The sequence below is a fragment of the Centruroides sculpturatus genome, unplaced genomic scaffold (genome assembly GCF_000671375.1).
Source record: "Centruroides sculpturatus isolate CEXI.00-Female unplaced genomic scaffold, Cexi_2.0 scaffold811, whole genome shotgun sequence".
NCBI lineage: Eukaryota > Metazoa > Arthropoda > Arachnida > Scorpiones > Buthidae > Centruroides > Centruroides sculpturatus.
This window is the reverse complement of record NW_019385134.1, coordinates 243888-262307: the sequence shown is the minus strand read 5'-3', so window position 1 is coordinate 262307 and position 18420 is coordinate 243888. Positions and strand designations below refer to the sequence as shown.

The 18420-nt window shown below is 31.8% G+C and overlaps 1 protein-coding gene across 8 annotated transcripts in view; it reads right to left on the bottom strand.

Annotated features, from left to right (window-relative positions):
• Window positions 1-112: 112 nt before the first annotated feature.
• LOC111635242 (zinc transporter 1-like) overlaps window positions 113-18420 on the bottom strand; it is a 62992-nt gene continuing 44684 nt past the window's right edge. For 5 of the 8 annotated variants that reach the window (XM_023380144.1, XM_023380148.1, XM_023380145.1 and 2 more), the window contains exons 4-9: window positions 17316-17483; window positions 15266-15407; window positions 11646-11689; window positions 3115-3197; window positions 920-1114; window positions 113-394 (exon numbers count right to left, since the gene is read on the bottom strand). In XM_023380144.1, the coding sequence (XP_023235912.1) occupies window positions 182-394; window positions 920-1114; window positions 3115-3197; window positions 11646-11689; window positions 15266-15407; window positions 17316-17483 (845 nt within the window). In that variant the 3' untranslated portion in view covers window positions 113-181. The remainder of the gene's footprint in view (window positions 395-919; window positions 1115-3114; window positions 3198-11645; window positions 11690-15265; window positions 15408-17315; window positions 17484-18420) is intronic. The other 3 variants (XM_023380150.1, XM_023380149.1, XM_023380143.1) reach the window with 2 other exon arrangements.

The following is an 18420-nucleotide window of genomic DNA, read 5'->3' as shown; positions in this document are numbered from 1 at the left end:
TGCATTTGAATAATAAAATAATTTTTAAGAATCTTGTTTTTATCTTTATGATATTTGAGATATAATATGAAGAAATAAAGATTTGGACTGAGAAAAAAAAATATGATTAAGTAAAAGAATAAAATAAGAATAACTGAAAAATATATTTATTATGGTAAGATATACATGATATAAATGATATTTAAGCAGTGAAATTCCGATTGATCTCTCCCGATTCTACAGAAACAGAATTCACACTATTTCTGCAATTGGTACCATTTCCATTTCGAGTACGATTGGTGACATCACCATTAACATTACACTGGACAGTGGCATCTTTGTAATTGCCACAACAGGTCTGTGGAAGACATCTATTAGGTTCAGGACATGGATAAACACATTCTTCTATGATATCCTATATAATTGGAAAATTGTTTTAGTAAATACTGATAAATTGTTGTTTTTATAAAATAAAAATTTAAAAAAAATAAATAATTGAGATATGAAAAAATACAAAAACGGTTTTGTAACAGAACACTTTAATTGCCAGATGATTAATTCATAATTTATTAGTACTAAGTTTATTATCATCACAAATTAATGTTTACATATTAATTTAGTTTATTAATTGATCAAAACATTAATCTGAACAAATATAATTCAATAAAAAATGATTTTATAGAATATAATTTATCAGGTAGTAATAATTATTATTGTTATTAGTAAAACTATTAGTAATACAGTATTTGGTTTTGTTTCTGTAATTAATATTATTAATATTAATTATTGTTTCAATCAAAATTTTAAATAATATAATATCACTTTAAATAAATTTGGAGAATGAAATTTAAATTTTGTTTTTTCAGCTAATCCATCATTATTGAATTTATAATATGAATAATAAGAATATAATTAACAATTTATTTCGATTAAAACTTACATCTTGCCCAATATTGACAAATTCAGGCTGGATAGTGATGGAATGTATGCCTTCTCTATGAAAAAATTCCTTTATTTTACCAGCAATTTTTTGGTAATCTTCTAAATCATGGCACACAATATGCAAGGAAGCTACAATCTTCTCTCCTGCTAACTGCCACAAATGGAATTCATGTACAGCAAGAATTTCTTCTATCTAAAATGAAAATCAATTTGTTTACTTAAATAATTCTAATATGCTGTACATTAGAATTTGAAAGCTTAATTTATATCAGCAACATTAACAAAGATTTGTTCATTATTTCTTAGAGTTTCCTTTATGAAACATTGTGTTGGTCAGATTGCAGTAAGACGTCAGCCTATTGAAATGGAGAATCCAAATTCAAATCTGATACCAAAATTTATTGTGAATAGTACAAAGTCTGGGTATTCTCAGTTCCAACTCCACTGTGTATCACATGGAGTTGTGTAATGTAATGAGGCCCTCATGTAATGAGCAAAATTGTTTGTGCTAGTAATGATGTGTCGAGCAAAAACCTTTCCTCGGGTTTTTGCTTGACTTGTCAGATAATTCTTTTTTTAGTTAAGGCTAAAGGCATTTTTTTGAGATACAAATCTTGTCCTTTGATGTGAGTTGGAAGGAAGACTGCAGTAAAATTTTGAACCATGGCCTGAGGTGAAAGTTGTTCAACTTCTAAAACTCTGGCTTACTATATATCTTTGATATGTTGGAGCCTTACCTTAATAGACCAGTCAAACTAGCAAAGCATTTTATTGTCTATGTGGACTTTGAAACATATAAATAACACCTTATCTTTGCCGAGAAATATATAATATTTATTTCAAAAACAAACGTTTTTGAAATAAATATATTTGTTCAAACTGTGAAAAAGCTGTTTTCTTAAAACTAATTTATGATGCCCTAATACAAATTTAATAAATGCATAGATGTATATATGTATGTTGTGAAAATCCTTAATACTAAACAATTGAATTTCAGTTGTTAAACTTAGTTCCACAGAGAACAAAATCGTTGGCAAAAAGCAATAAGCAGATCAAACATTGCATTATGATAAGTGAGACAAAGTCGGATTAGGGGAGGCCGGGTTGAACTTCAATGAACGTCCATTTTATTAAATTTTACACAGTTTATACATTTTATTATTCGTAAATTGATAAAGATTTTGAGGGGGGTTGAATTTTATTCGACGTCCGAAGAGGGGGGATACTATCGAAACTTGGACAAACTGGGGCAATGGACGATCGTTACCCCAGTTTATTCAATTGGGACCAAGATATTGAGCTTCATAACCAGTATGTTTAACATACTGGTTATGAAGTATCAATATCGTGGTCCCAATCTTTATTTTATGTTAAACATACTGGTTATGAAGTTCAATTGCTATTGTTTTTAAGAAAATAAATTAAGCTTCAAAGAGGGTGAACAAAATCGTGCCTCCCACACACACTGACATACGGGGAAAAATCCGAATTTTTTTACATTTCTCGACGTTAAGGTTTTCTGAGTCCAAAACCGTAAAAATCTGGGGAGATCATTTTTTGACCGATCGCCTTACTTTGGCCTCTGTTATAATATAACAGAGCCGGAAAAGTAAACAGAATTATGCTGCTTGACGCGATGCAACGCATATGTTGCGTTGACGCGATGCAACGCATATGTTGAACAATTATTCGATTGTCGCGCGCGCCAAGTAACGCATATGTTGCGTTGCTTGGCCCGCGCGACAATCGAATAATTGTTCCTGTTTTAGCTAGAGTCCTTTCTTTGATGATATCATGTACTGTACAGTACTGTACATGTGTTAGAGTTATTTATAAGTTTATAAACAGGGGACTGATTTATCAGTAACGGAATCAACCGAAATTGTAATTTAATGTTTTACAAGGTAATAAAAATCACAAAAGAGGTAAAACTAAAAGTTAACAAATTCATTCAAAAAACATAACTTTAGAAACTATCAAACGTATAAATAAAAATATAATTGTTAAATCTGATTTAATCCGTCCACATTTTTAGCACGAGCATATTAATACTAAATATTTGAATATAATAAAAATTAATCAAAAATAATTTACTGAATTCTGAAAATTAAAAAATTATGGCTTGTTTGATAAACATTTAGACTATATAAAGTTATATATTGTAAATTATTAAAATATAAATCGAAATCTTACCTCTTTAGTCAACTTGTTTTCTAATACTTCCATTTCTATATGAGTAGGTACTGTCTGGAGCATAATTAATGATGATTGCTTAACTGCAAGTAAAGGAAATATATGTTGATGAATTTTTAATTAACAATTTAATAAATATTTATTTTCCAATTATTCAGTATGCTTTAATTATTATTCATAATTTTATAAAAATTTTAGTCGAACTTCGTGAAAAGCAACACAAAAATATACTAGACATTAAATAATATAGAATTAATAAGTATTACAACTCTATGAATTGATTCAGATCAAAAATTAAAAAAAAAAAACAAATGTAATATCCACAAGTTTCCAGGGAGTTTGTCTTGGTAACCATTAAGATACTGCAGGCCCACCAGTTTCGTTCCCTGAATACTGGTCGTGTGTTCGCGCCTCGCACGGACTGCTGGCCACTTGTAGTTTTCCGGGTTTTCTTCACGTCCGAAACGCCTGAATAGGGGCCAGTTAACCTTTACCTCCCGGAAGGCATTATTCCCCGCGTACCAACGAATATAAAAACAAATATATAACTACTAACCACGGTATAAGCAATTTCGTCACACTCTACTACGGGGCACCGTAGCCTAGAGGATTTCGCCCAACATGATGACAAGACAAGATACTGATAATTGTTAGCATAGGTATATAATTTTTAGTTTTTCATTGGCGACATGCCTTATAATACCAGTTCAGGTAGATATCATGCATTATTTGGCTGCCATAATAGCCAGAGAGTTTTTTATAAGTGGTTAGAAGCTGTATGCGATGGACATGAAAACGTGATGCATCGAGATGTGAATGATACTGTTGAGACTTTAACAGAGCTGTAGAGTATGTCCTTAAGAGCAAAAATATCAAAGGAACCATACCTCTAAATGTGATCCTTCTCGCGATACAGTCCCCCGAAATCAGCTGTGCGTGCTCCACTAAGACTATCACGTTTAAACTATTTAGTCCACGCGACTATACCTCTTCGAGTAGCCACTTGACTGTTAGTGGAGTACTTGATGTTATAGTTTTAGGGGTTATGGGGCTCACCCTACCTGGGCACCGAGGTGCGAGCGACAGCTAGCTCCGAAGCGCACGACTACATGCTGAGCATGGAGAATAGGCAGTAATACTGGTACACGAAAAAAACTGATTTCGGTCAGTAGAAGTTAATGCATTTATTTGTTATAGGCACTGATCGCCATGCCTCTAACATAACTTGCAAGAATGACGGCGACCGGAACTGCCTCCGTTGGGTTCTACATTTAGAGGCGAATGTCGCGCAATGGGCAAGTCGAACTTTATGAAAAGCAACACAAAAATATACTAGACATTAAATAATATAGAATTAATAAGTATTACAACTCTATGAATTGATTCAGATCAAAATTTAAAAAAAAAAACAAATGTAATATCCACAAGTTTCCAGGGAGTTTCCAAAAGTTGAACTTTTTCTTTATTCTTTGCCGATAAATATCGTTAGAATGTCTGATCACCGTGATATAGTGACTGTAATGTTTAACACGCGATAGGCTTAGTGGATCACGTGGCGTGACTCCCTGTAGCGCTTGGAAGTAGACTTTAGGCTGATTTCGAGGGCTATATCTCGCAAAGGATCACATCTAGAGGTATGGTTTCTTTGGCTTTTTCCCCTATGACCATACTCTACAGCTCTGTGGTCCCAACAGCGTCATTCACATCTGCAAACTTACCATGTATTCAACCGTTCCAGTTACATTCATTTCCACGTGATGAAAATTTAAGAAGAGAATGGGTTAAGAAGAAGCCATGCATGTACAGTACAGTACAGTACACAGTGCCGGCCCGAGGCAAGTTTTAGAATGGAGCGAGATCCTATTATGACGCCCCCCTTAGTTGTCCCTAATTTATACCCTTTGATTTTCTTTACCACTGAGGCGCCCCCTAGGACTTAGCGCCTGGAGCGGCTGCTCTGTTCGCCCTATGGTAGGGCCGGCTCTGACAGTACACCCAGCTAGATAAACAACTTTGCCCTCATCAGACACAAGTCCTTACAGAATGATTACTAGTCGATAAGATTTGTGATGGCTCTACATTTGTCTTAAGAATACGAATGTTTTATGACAATTTATTAATTAAAATTTCACCTACTTTACCACTTGAAAAATAATTATGAGTCAAGACTCCTATAATTAAGCATTTCTTGATAATTATAGGCTTTACTTTTAATAAGATATTCATATATAGCTGGATATTACAAAGGCGGCCATTCTCTCGTCATTATTCCACGATTTTATAATACTAATTCGTGAAAACGACTGTTTATCTGAAAATAAATTAGAAAATCCAAGTTTCTAGAAGAAACTGTGCAACAATCCGAAAATTTTGCATTAGACTTAATGCAAAATTTTCGGATTTCGGAAATTCTATTCTATGAATATTTTTGACTACTTTATGAATTAAATGGCGATATAAACATTTCCTAATAGATAATAACAATAGTTTATTAAAATTACATAAGCCAATTTTGCCAAATATTTTCTAGAAACAAATTGAAATTACTCTCCTTATAATTTAAAATATAAAACCTCTTACATTTACTAACAAAGTGGGCTTATGAACGAATATCTTTTAATAATTTCAAAATCAATTATGTTCTCAATTTTATAGTTTTTGCAGTATCTTAATGGCGGAACACTACGGGAAATACATGTACCTTCTCTGGAAACATGGATAGCTAAATAATTCATTTTAAAACTAATAAATCTATCGCATATAATAGATAACAGATCTTGTTTATTGTATTCTATTATAAATATATTTTTATTGATATTAACGATAAATTTGGAAACCATTTGGCTTTCATTAATAATAATGTTTTTTTTTTTTTTTTTTTGCTAAACAGAAACAATTTTATCTGATATACAGTATAATATAATGGTATATTCTGTTATCAAATACTGTATAGGCTATATCAAGTGCATATATTTTCATATAGTAGGTAACTAGATAAATCCAAATAGAGTGGAGTTACTAGATTTTCCATGATAAATACGTGAAAACATAAAAGTAGAAAAAATGAATTGAACAATAAATTAATTTAATAAAGAGTATATTTAATTATCTGATTTAATGAATTGCACTAAATGATAATGTTAGTGTATTAGCCCTCTTATTTTGCTTAACGTTATTTATTATTTGTTTATTCCTAACTATTTATTTGTTTGAAACTAGCAAATTCCTAAATTTTATTGGTTAATTATGCCAGTGTTCCGCAACCGGTGTGCCGTCACATGGTGAAAGGTGTGACGTGAACTTTTACATATTCTGTTAATTTCAAGTTTTATTTATATATTTTTATCACTGTTTTTGTGTTTCTTAAGCTTGTATTTCATTCTCTGCCGCAGCACCGATGAAATAAGATGATGATTGTAAGCTTTATTACAAGCCATGCATTTTTATGTATTCTAAGAAATTATATGTAAAATAAATTTGCTCACAGGTGTTGATGTCTTTTAATAACAATAATAATTGGTTAGTGGCATTACGTAATTCTATTAATAGTATCATATCATACGTTTTTGAGGGGAATAACATTTTGGTGTGCTGAGTCATGAGTGTGCCGCAAATAGAAAAAGGTTGCGGAACACTGAATTATGTTATAATGTTACTTGTCGGGATATTAAAATAAATAAAATAAGTATATGTCAATTTTGTATATACGGACATCTGTAATAGATATATGATAGCTACAAGTAAAGATATAATTTATGTCTTCAGTTAATAAAATCTAACATTAAAAAAAATTAGTAATTAATAATCAAAATATTTAAAAGTGAATTTGGTCAATGTCCGATCATATGACAACAATTCTCGCTTTTCGTCATTTTTCTCATGTCATGTGCAATATGATACTTTCTTTTATACTCTTTCCGCCCTGCGACCATTAGTTAAGAAGGCTTTCCTCCATGCCCCTCGTCAGTTCGGTAGCCCACAATGGAGCCGTCAAGTGGTGGAGAACGTTGCCTGACATATCTGGATACATACCTCCGATAAAAAATTCCTGGGGTTGCGTATCAAGATTCGATCCTGGATCCTCAAAGTGATTGTCTAACACCTAATTGTCTAGGCCATCCAGTCACTACAATACGACATTAATTCATTCGTCGTATTTATGGTCTGCTTCTTTGTCTGAAGAATGTGCTTTGCAATTTTTCTGTTATGATTCAGATATAGGTACTTAAATGAATACACGCAGAACCGTCGAGAGGGGGAGCTGAGGAGTTTTCTTCGGGTCAGATTGATCGTTATCCCCTATAAAATTTAGCGTGATTTTTACTAAGAGAAAATAAAATCTTTAAGGCTGCTTTTATTAAAGAAACGTTTTACGTATTTCATTTGTTCAAAAGAACAAAAGAATGAACAGTCCGTATGAGGCAAAAGATCAGTCTACCTTCGAACCCCACGCAGGTTCTCGATGGCCATGGTTTCATTCTTCATCTAAGAGATATGTTTATAATGTACTGTACAGTACGTCGCGCGTCGTACAGAACTACCAATTTCAGAAATATTGTTTAAATTGTCCATTCCATAGAATAAAACATGCTAGAGCGCGCCTATTGGCTGCAGAAACGAAAGACCCCGACTTCGAAATTACATACTACATTTTGTGTTTTTTATGACCGTTGATTGCTTTGTGTTTGTAGTTTTTATAGCGATGAAACGTCTAGAGTGCATGCATCGGATGCTAGTCTGCTAATATGTGTATGGATTGCATCCTACTTGGTTAATAACAGTGTTATATGGGGTCAAAATGAAGAAATAGCTAAAGAAAAGAATTAATCTGATTATGTGTTGTTTGTGTATGTATCTGTGCTTAGAATTTCCTGAGCACATGACGTGTTTAGTTTAACAGCTTTCTGTAGCATGATGTATCTGCTGTGGTGAAATCTTAACGATTTTATATTTTTGTATAGTGTATTAAGTGGTATGACGCCTGTGCAAGAAAGGACTATAGGCACAAAAAGCCTATGCGTTTTCAATGTGTCTTTTGTATGTTGTGGGTGTCTGAAACTGCTGTGTTCTTAATGTATATATTTTTTTTTTTGATTATCCTTGTTTTTTCTTTTACTCTTTCCGTTCTTTGGAGCCTTAGCTACAAAGAACGGAAAGAGTAAAAGAAAAAACAAAGGGCCTTTTAATCAAGTCGATCGTGGATTTGGTCAGGCCGATTGGAGAGAAACGGAACCCGCATACCGGGACGGACTATCACCGAAAAAGTTTTTAGACCTTTCCAGAATACGTCCCTAAGAGATCCTGTTGCTGGATCTCTTAGAGACGTAGACTACCAACTGACCTACTCCACCGTCGATATTTGGTCTATTGTGATGGATAGTTTTATCTGTGATTATGACTATGTCCTAGTATATTTTGTGTGTATTTTTTTGTGGTCGTTGATTGCTTTGAATGCTAATAGTTATTCAGAAATCTAGTAGACAGATTATTATTATAGTAATCAAATCCATGTTGAGCCTTGATTATATTTTTGCAATTAAAAAAAATTGTATTTATTATATTAAATCAAAACTTTTTCATATGTACAGGATTGATTTTTAAAATTTTATTTTGTACATTTTTTAAAAGTTTTAAATTAAACTAAATATAGTCATCACAAATCTCACTATAATATAAAAATGATTTTATATTATAGGGAGATTTTTAGCAATTAAAAACGATATTAATATTGGCTGTTTATCCGGAAAGTTTCTCGAAGATTAAGATATACTGTATTTGGAAATTTTTATTCCTTTGATTTTGTTTGGAAATAAAGCCAAAGGGCCAGAATAAAGCCAAAGAAATTCCAGATATTTGATTTCATCGAAAGATAAACTATTAAGTCAATTAGTAGAGGAGAAGGTGGTATTATGGAACACTGCGGGTATTATGGAACCACCACATTTCGAACTGATAATAAAGGCGAACTGTAGCGGAATGTGGCTGAACTGAACTAGGCAGACATCCATAGCAAGGGGAAAACCCGTTTTACTTCAGTTAAACGGTTGTCCGTATTTAATCAGCAAATTTGTTTTTTTCAAAATTCGCAAGTTTTGAATGCTAAGTGAATTTAATTATTTTTAAAATATAAATCGTGTAGTTGTAGGTTCACTGGTGCATGTATTCCGTTCCAGAGACTTAGGGGTACATATTAATCTGTGTGATGTTCACGTTTTTTAAATTTTGGTCTTGACAGACATAAGTTAATTCGAGATGGCGATGCGTGAAATACGGACCCCATTGGTGCTTTTACAGTAATATGGAACTCAACTCCTCCGAACTTTCTATTTGCAAGCAGACATTCCTCCAGAGCAATTTGTGAAAAAGACACTAGGTAGAAAGCCAATTCTTCCTGAGAATATCGAAAAAGAGCTGCTGGAATATATATTGTTGATGGAGGTCATATTTTTCTATTATAAAAGCATTTTTGCGATAAAATACATTGGAGTAAATAATTTTGTAATTATTTAACATTTTTTGTCCTTTCCTATTTGTTTTTGGCTACATTAAAGCATTTTTTTGAAAATATACAGTAAGGTTCCATATTACCACCCGATTTTCTCTAAGCCTACTTTCGGACTTTTTGTACAAAAGCCTTCAAAAACCATACTTATAATTACACTAGCGAAAAATCCAATTAGGAACATTTAGAATAAAACTTACCAGTACTTTTCGCACAAAAAATGTGGGTGTAGTTATGATACCTTGTTTACAATTCACTAACATGTAATTGGGGTTCCATAATACCACCTTCTCCTCTATATATTGTTTAAAATTCAAATTACTTGATTATCTTATCTTAGATAAAATGGTCAGGACGATAAGTATACATTTAAAATTTTTTTTTAAATTTCAAAAGTGACAATATATTAAAAATGTTGTTACGTAATTTTTGTCCTCAGTAAGTCTCACGGCGGAGTCGACCTTTCTTTAGAAATTTTTCGTCTGCCTCAATATGTAAAATGTTATAAATGTTTTTTAACATGTGCAGAAAGAATAAGATATGAAGACATTTTTAATATATTGTTTGATATATATCATTGTTTCTTTTGAAATGTTTGTAAATTTTCTAACTTGTAAGTGTATCTTAGTTTATTGAGCTGCAATTTGAAAAAATTGTAGACCTATAAATTTCCACTGTCGTCCGATGAAAGTCAAGACCAAATATGGAAAGTTTAGGGGCAGGAAGCCCCGATTAACTATATAAGAACTACCGCTTTGGGCCGGAAGTCACGTTATTTCAATTGAAAAATTTTCTGAACGGAGTTAAGCGTGATTTACACTGGACGCGAAGGACGCGAAACGTAACAAAGGGAAGAGATCTATGGACAAAACGAGAGCGTACGTAATCTGGCGAAGCCAGTTAAAAATTTTCATGGGAGTACGCGACAGATAAAACGTGTTGGCAAGCGCAAGCTAATGAAATCAACGTTTTCACCTCAATTAGAGTTCTCGACTCACGGCAGGAAAAAAATGGCACCAAATAATTAAAAAGATCCATATTGAAACGAGCGATTATTTATTGACATTGTTACAGTGCTCGACTACAATTTTTAATTATACTTTTAATTTATTTCATTTAAAATATATGCTATCCACCTCAAATTAGTAGTGTCTTGCCCCTGTACAGTATCAATAGTAGTGTTTTCTTTAAAAATATAGTCGTGCCAGTCATCTATTGACTGTTTTCAGGGGAAAAGTTTTGAATTGAAATCGGAAGTTCATATATAGTTAATAGTTAAGTTCATATTAGTTAAAGGGCATACTGCCACTAAAGTTTCCATATCTGATCTCGGATTTCACCTATCGAATTCCGTTATCGAGATTAAGAAAAGACAGATAGACGGACGACAGTGGGAATTTATAGGTCTACAATTTTTTTCAAATTGCAGCCCTGGTATACTGATATATAATTAAATTTCGATAAGCTACAATACACAGTAGACAAAAAAAAAGAAGTTAACGTGACAACTGCAGTATATATCGAATTTTTAAAACGCCATTTATATGTAAAAGTTCGAAACTGGAATTCATGGCATCAATTGCAATGCAAATGAAATTCGCTTCGCTTGCCTCGTTTGCTTTGTTTGCACTCTTCGTTTTCGCGTCCTTCGCATTCAGTGTAAATCTAGCTTTAGGTATACTACCGGCATGACTTCAGTGTTAACAGGAAAATATCATATACAGGGGCAAGACACTACTAAAAGAATTGAGAACGCTGATGGAAAATTGCAGCCCGGAATTGAGACGATGTCACAATAAATAATTGCTTGTTGATCTTGTTTTTTCGTCGCAATTCGCTGTTGTTTCATCCATTTCGCCGCATTAATTAGATTAATATATTTTGCAATTACAATATTTTTTGTTTTTATAATGAATGTGAATCATAGATTTCATAATTTTGAAATTTTATTAAACTGAATATAAATAATCTTTTTAAGTTAAAAAATGTCAATTTATCCCAAAAACTAAACTCAAAAAATACTACTTACGTAAAGGCCAAGTAGATTTCGATATGATGAGAACAATGATAACGCTGTGGAAAAACAAAATTTTATATAATTCATGGTATTTTTTCTAAATAATTTTATTAAACATCAATATTTTTTATATTTATAAGCAAGTTTACTAAAAATAATTAAATTAAATTTTGCCCTGAGTGTTTATTTGACTAATAATCAAAAGAAGGAAAAACTCCACCAACTATCACCATCATAAAAATTATAATAACAACTATTTTTTGTATGTTATTGCTTTTTAGTTTATTATGTGAATTTTTGAACGTATTATTTAATATAAAATTAATTAATGCAAATATATCAGTTTTAAACATGAATTTCTCAAATGTAGAGATCTGTCTTTTAAACAAACTGAAAAAGTATAACTAAAATGAAGCTTTTAATTGTTATGGTGGTATTTGAGTTCAAATCGCATTCAAAACAAATTCCCTTTTTCTTCAAAATGACTCATCTTAATACTAAAAAGTAGAAAGGATATCAGAAGATAAAATTACTTACAATAATTAAATTTTTCACAATATTTTATCAAATCAAATAGGAAAAGAAATTTCAAATGATGTTGATAACGCTGCACAAACGAATTACTTGTAGTAAAAAAATAGAATAAGACTGCAGAAAGGAGTGAATAATGTAGGAATGAAATGAAATGCATAATTTTCATAAATTTATAACTTTAAAATATTCTCTAAAACAGAAATTTATTTTTGTTCAAATACCAGAAAGAAATAAAAATAATTTCTTGGCCGGATGTATCGAAGTGGCTAATATTTGTTTCTGCTGGTTTGGAAGATTCGGATTCGAGTTCAGATCAGTGACAAAAATTATTTATCGATGATCTGGCCTGTATACGTCAATTATATCCTCTTTCAGCCAGTCGCTCCTATGCTAACTGAAGAAAGATGTAGAACCTACCATCAGATTTCACACTATATGAAACACTGGGATTGGACCATCGAAACTTATTGGGTGTGAAACAGTATTTCTATAAATTTGTAAATGTAAGAGACCGTAAAAGAACGGAAACTTAAAATTTTAATAAAGACATGCAAATACAAGAACTTTATGATAACTTTACTTGTAATGGAGCCTACAGTTTTCTTTCATATTGAGCAGTGATGAAATAAAATTATGACCTGAACCCTGGATATGTCGGACTCCATCCCTCACCACTCGGCTGCTCAATTGTGGGCTTGACTGAACAATGATGAGATGGGAAAAAGACTTTCCTAGTGCCCACAGGGCAAAAATTTCTCTGCGTGTTCATTTGAAAATCGAAAACAATATAATGCAGGAATATTGTGTATTAATACAAAATATGGATATATTTTACAGCCACATGCCTCACACTGAAGACACATTGATGTGTCATGCTGATTCTAAAGTTGTTGCTTGTGGCTGAAGACCACAAGTTTGAAAGCAGTATATAAGGCCGTAATGTTTCTGAGTAGAGATTGATATGATGCAATTCATCTTTCTAAAACATTTCATACATGCTCTATCTGATTAGGGTCCGGAGATCTTATTGGCCACTCCATAGTAAATATTACGTAACACTGTGCATTATCATTCATGAATATGAAGCCTGGACCCATAGTGCTTCTGAAACTCACACAGGGTTCCAGGATCTCGTCCCTACATTTGACCATTAATAGTATCCAGACAAAAATGTGAAGAGTTATCCGCGCTTTGAATACATGAATAATGTTATAACTAATCCACTACACTCGCAGATAATGGTCGGAGGAGAATCTTTAAACTGAATCTTGACTCATCTGTGAAGAGGACGTTGCTCCATTGACTCGTTATCAACTGACGTTGTTTCTTGACTCTAGCTTAACATTCTTAATGATTTTCTATGCGCAACAGTGAGTGGATACAAATTACTAGACCTCTGTTATATTTAGACGACCGGATGGCCGAGCGGTCAAGGTGGCAGCCTACCGCTCTGGGGGACCCGGGATCGAATCCGAACGGGTCAAGGAATCCCCAGGAAATTTTTCGGGGGATGGTCCGTTCGGATATGTCGGTCCCCGTCCCTCACCACTCGGTCGCCCCATTGTGGGCCTGGATGAACCCATAACGGGCCTGCTATAAGAGGCCTTCCTAGTGCCCACAGGACGGAAAGAGTATAAAAAAAGACCTCTGTCATAGAGATTATTAGCCATATTCCTCAGATAAACAGTTTATCATGAAACTTGCTCTCAACACTGCGGACAGTTCTGTGCTATCATTAACATTTTCCTAGGATTTAATGAATTAACGATATAACGATCCTGCCAAAGAACTTTAACTTCTGAACGTCCTGGTACTTGCTTGATCTCATCTGTTGCCTGGAACCTTCTTCAAAAGACTTAGCATGTTACTTTGTGACACATTCAACGCTCTCGAAATCTGCCTGCATTTCGCCTGCTTCTAACCTGCCAATAATTCTATTTCATAAAATCGTCCATGTGACATCTTTGTTCCATCAGAAGTCCAAGGAAAGTAATCGACGATTATAGCCGTATAGGATCGTTGTAACTACATGATTTGCATACCTTTTGCATTTATGTCATTTATGAATGCATACTGATTAATTTAAATGTGCGATTACATACAAATATCTCCGCTGTTCTACTGTTTCTTTTTGTATAATTATTACTTTGACGATTATGCTTAACTTTTGGATACCAGTGTTTTATGATAAATGCAAAAACAATTTACATTTTCAGTATTTAGTATATTTAAGCTGTAGTTCAATTATTTTAGCAATTCGATCCTGAAAGAATTGAGATATACCCCGTATATCAGAATATATATTGCTGAATTAAAAGTGAAATGTAATTATTATTATTACTACAAATATTGTTTTTTTTTATCGTCGCATATTTTCTATTGTTTTGATAAACTCCTGACAGAAATCTCGTTGAAACTTCATTTCCCAATTTTCAACTTAGCCTACTAATAATAAATGCGCTGTTTAGTCGTATGATCTATTAATGTAATGAAAGTAAAGAGTAAATAACAAAGTAAAAAGTAAAGACAAATTATTTATTCAAACATTTGCAACAAATGCAATGTATTCACTTTACGTTTTATATCAGTGTTTCTCAACCTCTAACGAATCGTCGCCCCCCTTCTACGTATATCGCCCCCTTCAATGAAACCGTTACGTAGTATCGCCCCCTNACAGCTACAGGCAGCATATATCATTATATCGGACAGTAATATATGATTAATTTTACAAAACTAATTACAAGCAACCCAGATAAAGTAGCCATTTTGTAAAAATGCAGCTCCCTCTATAGTTCATGAAAAACGTGAATAGCAAAACCAGTCAAACAAGTATAGAAGGGAAAGTATAACAAAACCAGTCAAACAAAGTTGCTTGACTAGTTTTGCTATATTTTTGTAGCCTGATGGGTAAGAATGTTGTCTCCAGGTACAGAGGAAAAAAAAAATTTTTTCAGAGATTAAAAAATAAAATGCAAATTTTTAAATAATCATTGAATTTATAATATGGAAATATTCCGATAAACAATAATTATTTATCTGATAGAACAAGACTCTTCAAGAATATTAAAATTAAATTAAAAACTTAAATATTTTTTTACCTGAGGAGTGGATCAACATATGCTCGAAATGACCAGTTTGTTAACCAAATGATCAGAGCACTGACAATAACAATAACAGAACCCAAAGCATCGGCTAAGATGTGAAGAAATACTCCGTACATATTCATTTGAGTTTCTGAAGCTATTAAAAATAATGATGTTATATCTTAGTGATAAATCAAGATCTATTTAATTAAAAAAGGCTATTTATTTGTAACGTATTCAATTATAATCACTAATTTTTCATAAAATTTCAATATATTTATTTTTAACACCTATCAAGCGCAAATAAATTAAGTATGAAATTATATATATTTCTAAATTGATAATTCGTAAAACACCTTATAAATTAATAACATTTGAGAGTCTATGTATCTGTTATATCAAGAGGAAATTTCATATATTTATGATTTTTATCAAACAAATTAATATTAATACTGAATATAACAATTCTTTGATTATATCAAAGAAGCCAAGAAATTGAGTGTATTTTTATTAATTTATTGTATTTTATGCTTGACTGCTAACATTATTTTATGATATGCATTATTTTCATAAATAATCCTAAAAATAAATTATAGAATAAACTGCATTTATACAGTATTAAATTACATAAAATATTAACATTTTTGAATAATTTTCAATTTTTTCATATTTAGTGAGAAACAGAGCCATAACTAGGGTATGGCCAATGTGGCCCCGCCATAGGCACCGATTTAATAAAGGCACCAACGAGAAGGTTTCGAAATAATATGTATGCGAAATTAATAACACAAAAAAAATTTATATTTATATAGTGTTTAAATGTCGTTAGATAATTTTTTTACAATAGCAGTTTTTTAGAATAAAATTATTTTTTTTATAATAAAAATTAAAAAGGCGTCATTTTTATTCTTGGCCTTAGGCGTCCAAAATCCTAGATACGGCTCTGGTGAGAAATATCGGATAAACTTTATTCTAATATGTAAAGAAAACTTACTATTGATCGTTAATCAGTAGACTATTACAAATATAGTATATTATATTTGACCATATTTATATTAAAAAATGGATAATTTTAGTTGCTAAATTTTAGTGAATGGAGAATAAAAACAGTATGATATTGTACTTCTTAAATCTCACAACTTGACAAATGATAGGACTCATCATACAAGATATATGTTTAGAAGAGCAGGGCAAAATTAATCACTTTGAATTGTTGTTTTTGTATGAATTTTAGGTCTAAACCCTTCTTCAGCACTTGACAATTCTTCAAAAAAACTGGTAAAGTCAGAAAGAAATTATAATTGAGTTGCTTGGGGTAACACAAATGGTAAGCGCCATTGCCATCGTCCTGGTGTGATCTTTTGGTTCTTTTACAATTATGTCATTAAAAAACTAGATTGATTACAAAACACTTTCAGTAAAAGATTGATGTTAGAATAAATTTATTCAGATTTATGGTTTTTATTTTTGCTGTATTCTAAAATTTCCATTTTGGCGTTTACCATTTTGTTTCCCCAAGCAGTTCAATTTTAATTTAAAATTAACACATAAAAGACACACATATAATATCATATGTAGAGTACTAAATAATATGTAAATTTTTTAAAAATCTAAATGTAAAACTAAAACGAAATTACCTGGAAGGGAAACACAGTTATAGATTTTATATCTCAAAAAAGTGATCTAAAAATTAAAAGTATTTTTAAAGAATTGTCAAGTGTTGAAGAGGGGTTTTAGACCCGAAATGCACACTAAAACGACAATTCAAAGTGATCACTTTTGCCATGCTCTTCTAAATACATATCCTGTATGATAAGTCCTACAGTACATTTTTCAAGTTGCGAGATTTAAAAAGTATAACGATTGAATAGGACAAGAAGCTTTGAACACAATATGATATATTTAAATATCCATTGAAAAAAGGTTTGTAATTTATTTTATGTAAGTTAATAAATTACAAATGCATATTTATATTGATTTTATTTTGATGTATTTCACATTAAATTTTCAATTTTTCGACACATTTTAAAAATTGGAGAAAATATAATTTAGTTATTATACTAACCTAATTCTGTTTTCTTTCCACTAGGTTTTTTCTCAACTTCTACTTCGGTCATTTCTAAAGAAGTGCGATATCTCATTCTTTCTACTTTTATTTCTTCATTCAATACATCGTCATATACTGGCAAGTCTTGTTGATCTTTCTTACTAACACTATGGGCATGACCATGGTCTGCAATGAAGAAAACAGCACATTTAACTTATTATTTATATTTTTTCTGCATTGAGATAATTAAGATTTTTGCGATATGTATTGAGAAACAATGAAATCATCGGATGGAATTCATAATTTCCGATTCCAAACTAAAATCAAATTTATTAGTTTATTAAATATCTTCAAACATGTTCAAAATGAGATAAAATATAAGCCTATAGGTGAATTTACACTTATAACGATTGATCAAAATAACACTTGATATTTTTGTTAAATCAACGCTATTGAAGATTATTTGTATTAATTTATGAATTCAAAAGCAAAGAAAATCTAGAAAGAGAATTTTAAAAATTTATCCGAAGAAGGACTGTTTACAGGATTTTTCCGAAGTCCTTGCAAATAGCAACTTAAATAATAACTGATAGAAATTTAATAAGTTTGTTATACAGTAGAGTGTCGATTATCCGAATCAATTGGGGACTGGGGTTGTTCGGGAGAAAAAACGATGTTTCGGATAACCGATTATGTGCGAAAAAATATATTAATTTATCCCATGTTGAAATTTTTCTCCGTTGCGTGTCGCTTCGCGTTGAATTTTCGTCGATGTTAAGCCTAACGAAGACTATTGTATCGTTACATATAGGTTTCTTCACCTTGGCTATATAGAGTTTACATTGAAAAAAATATATACATAGGGGAGATCAGGGCAACTTCGGCATGCGGGGCAAGTTTGTCAAGCGCTTTTTTTTTAAAAACAAATTAAAAGGAGACTTTGGTTATAGGTTAGGCAGTTGAGTTTTATTGGTGGCTTGTTGAGTGTAGTGTTTTTATTGTTCTCCAACAAGCGTAGTTGAATTATCAAGCAAATTTTCATTTTCGTTCAATTCCATATAATATTTTTTTTCCATTTATATTGAATTGGCAGGTTTTGTTATAATTCCATGATAACGAAAGT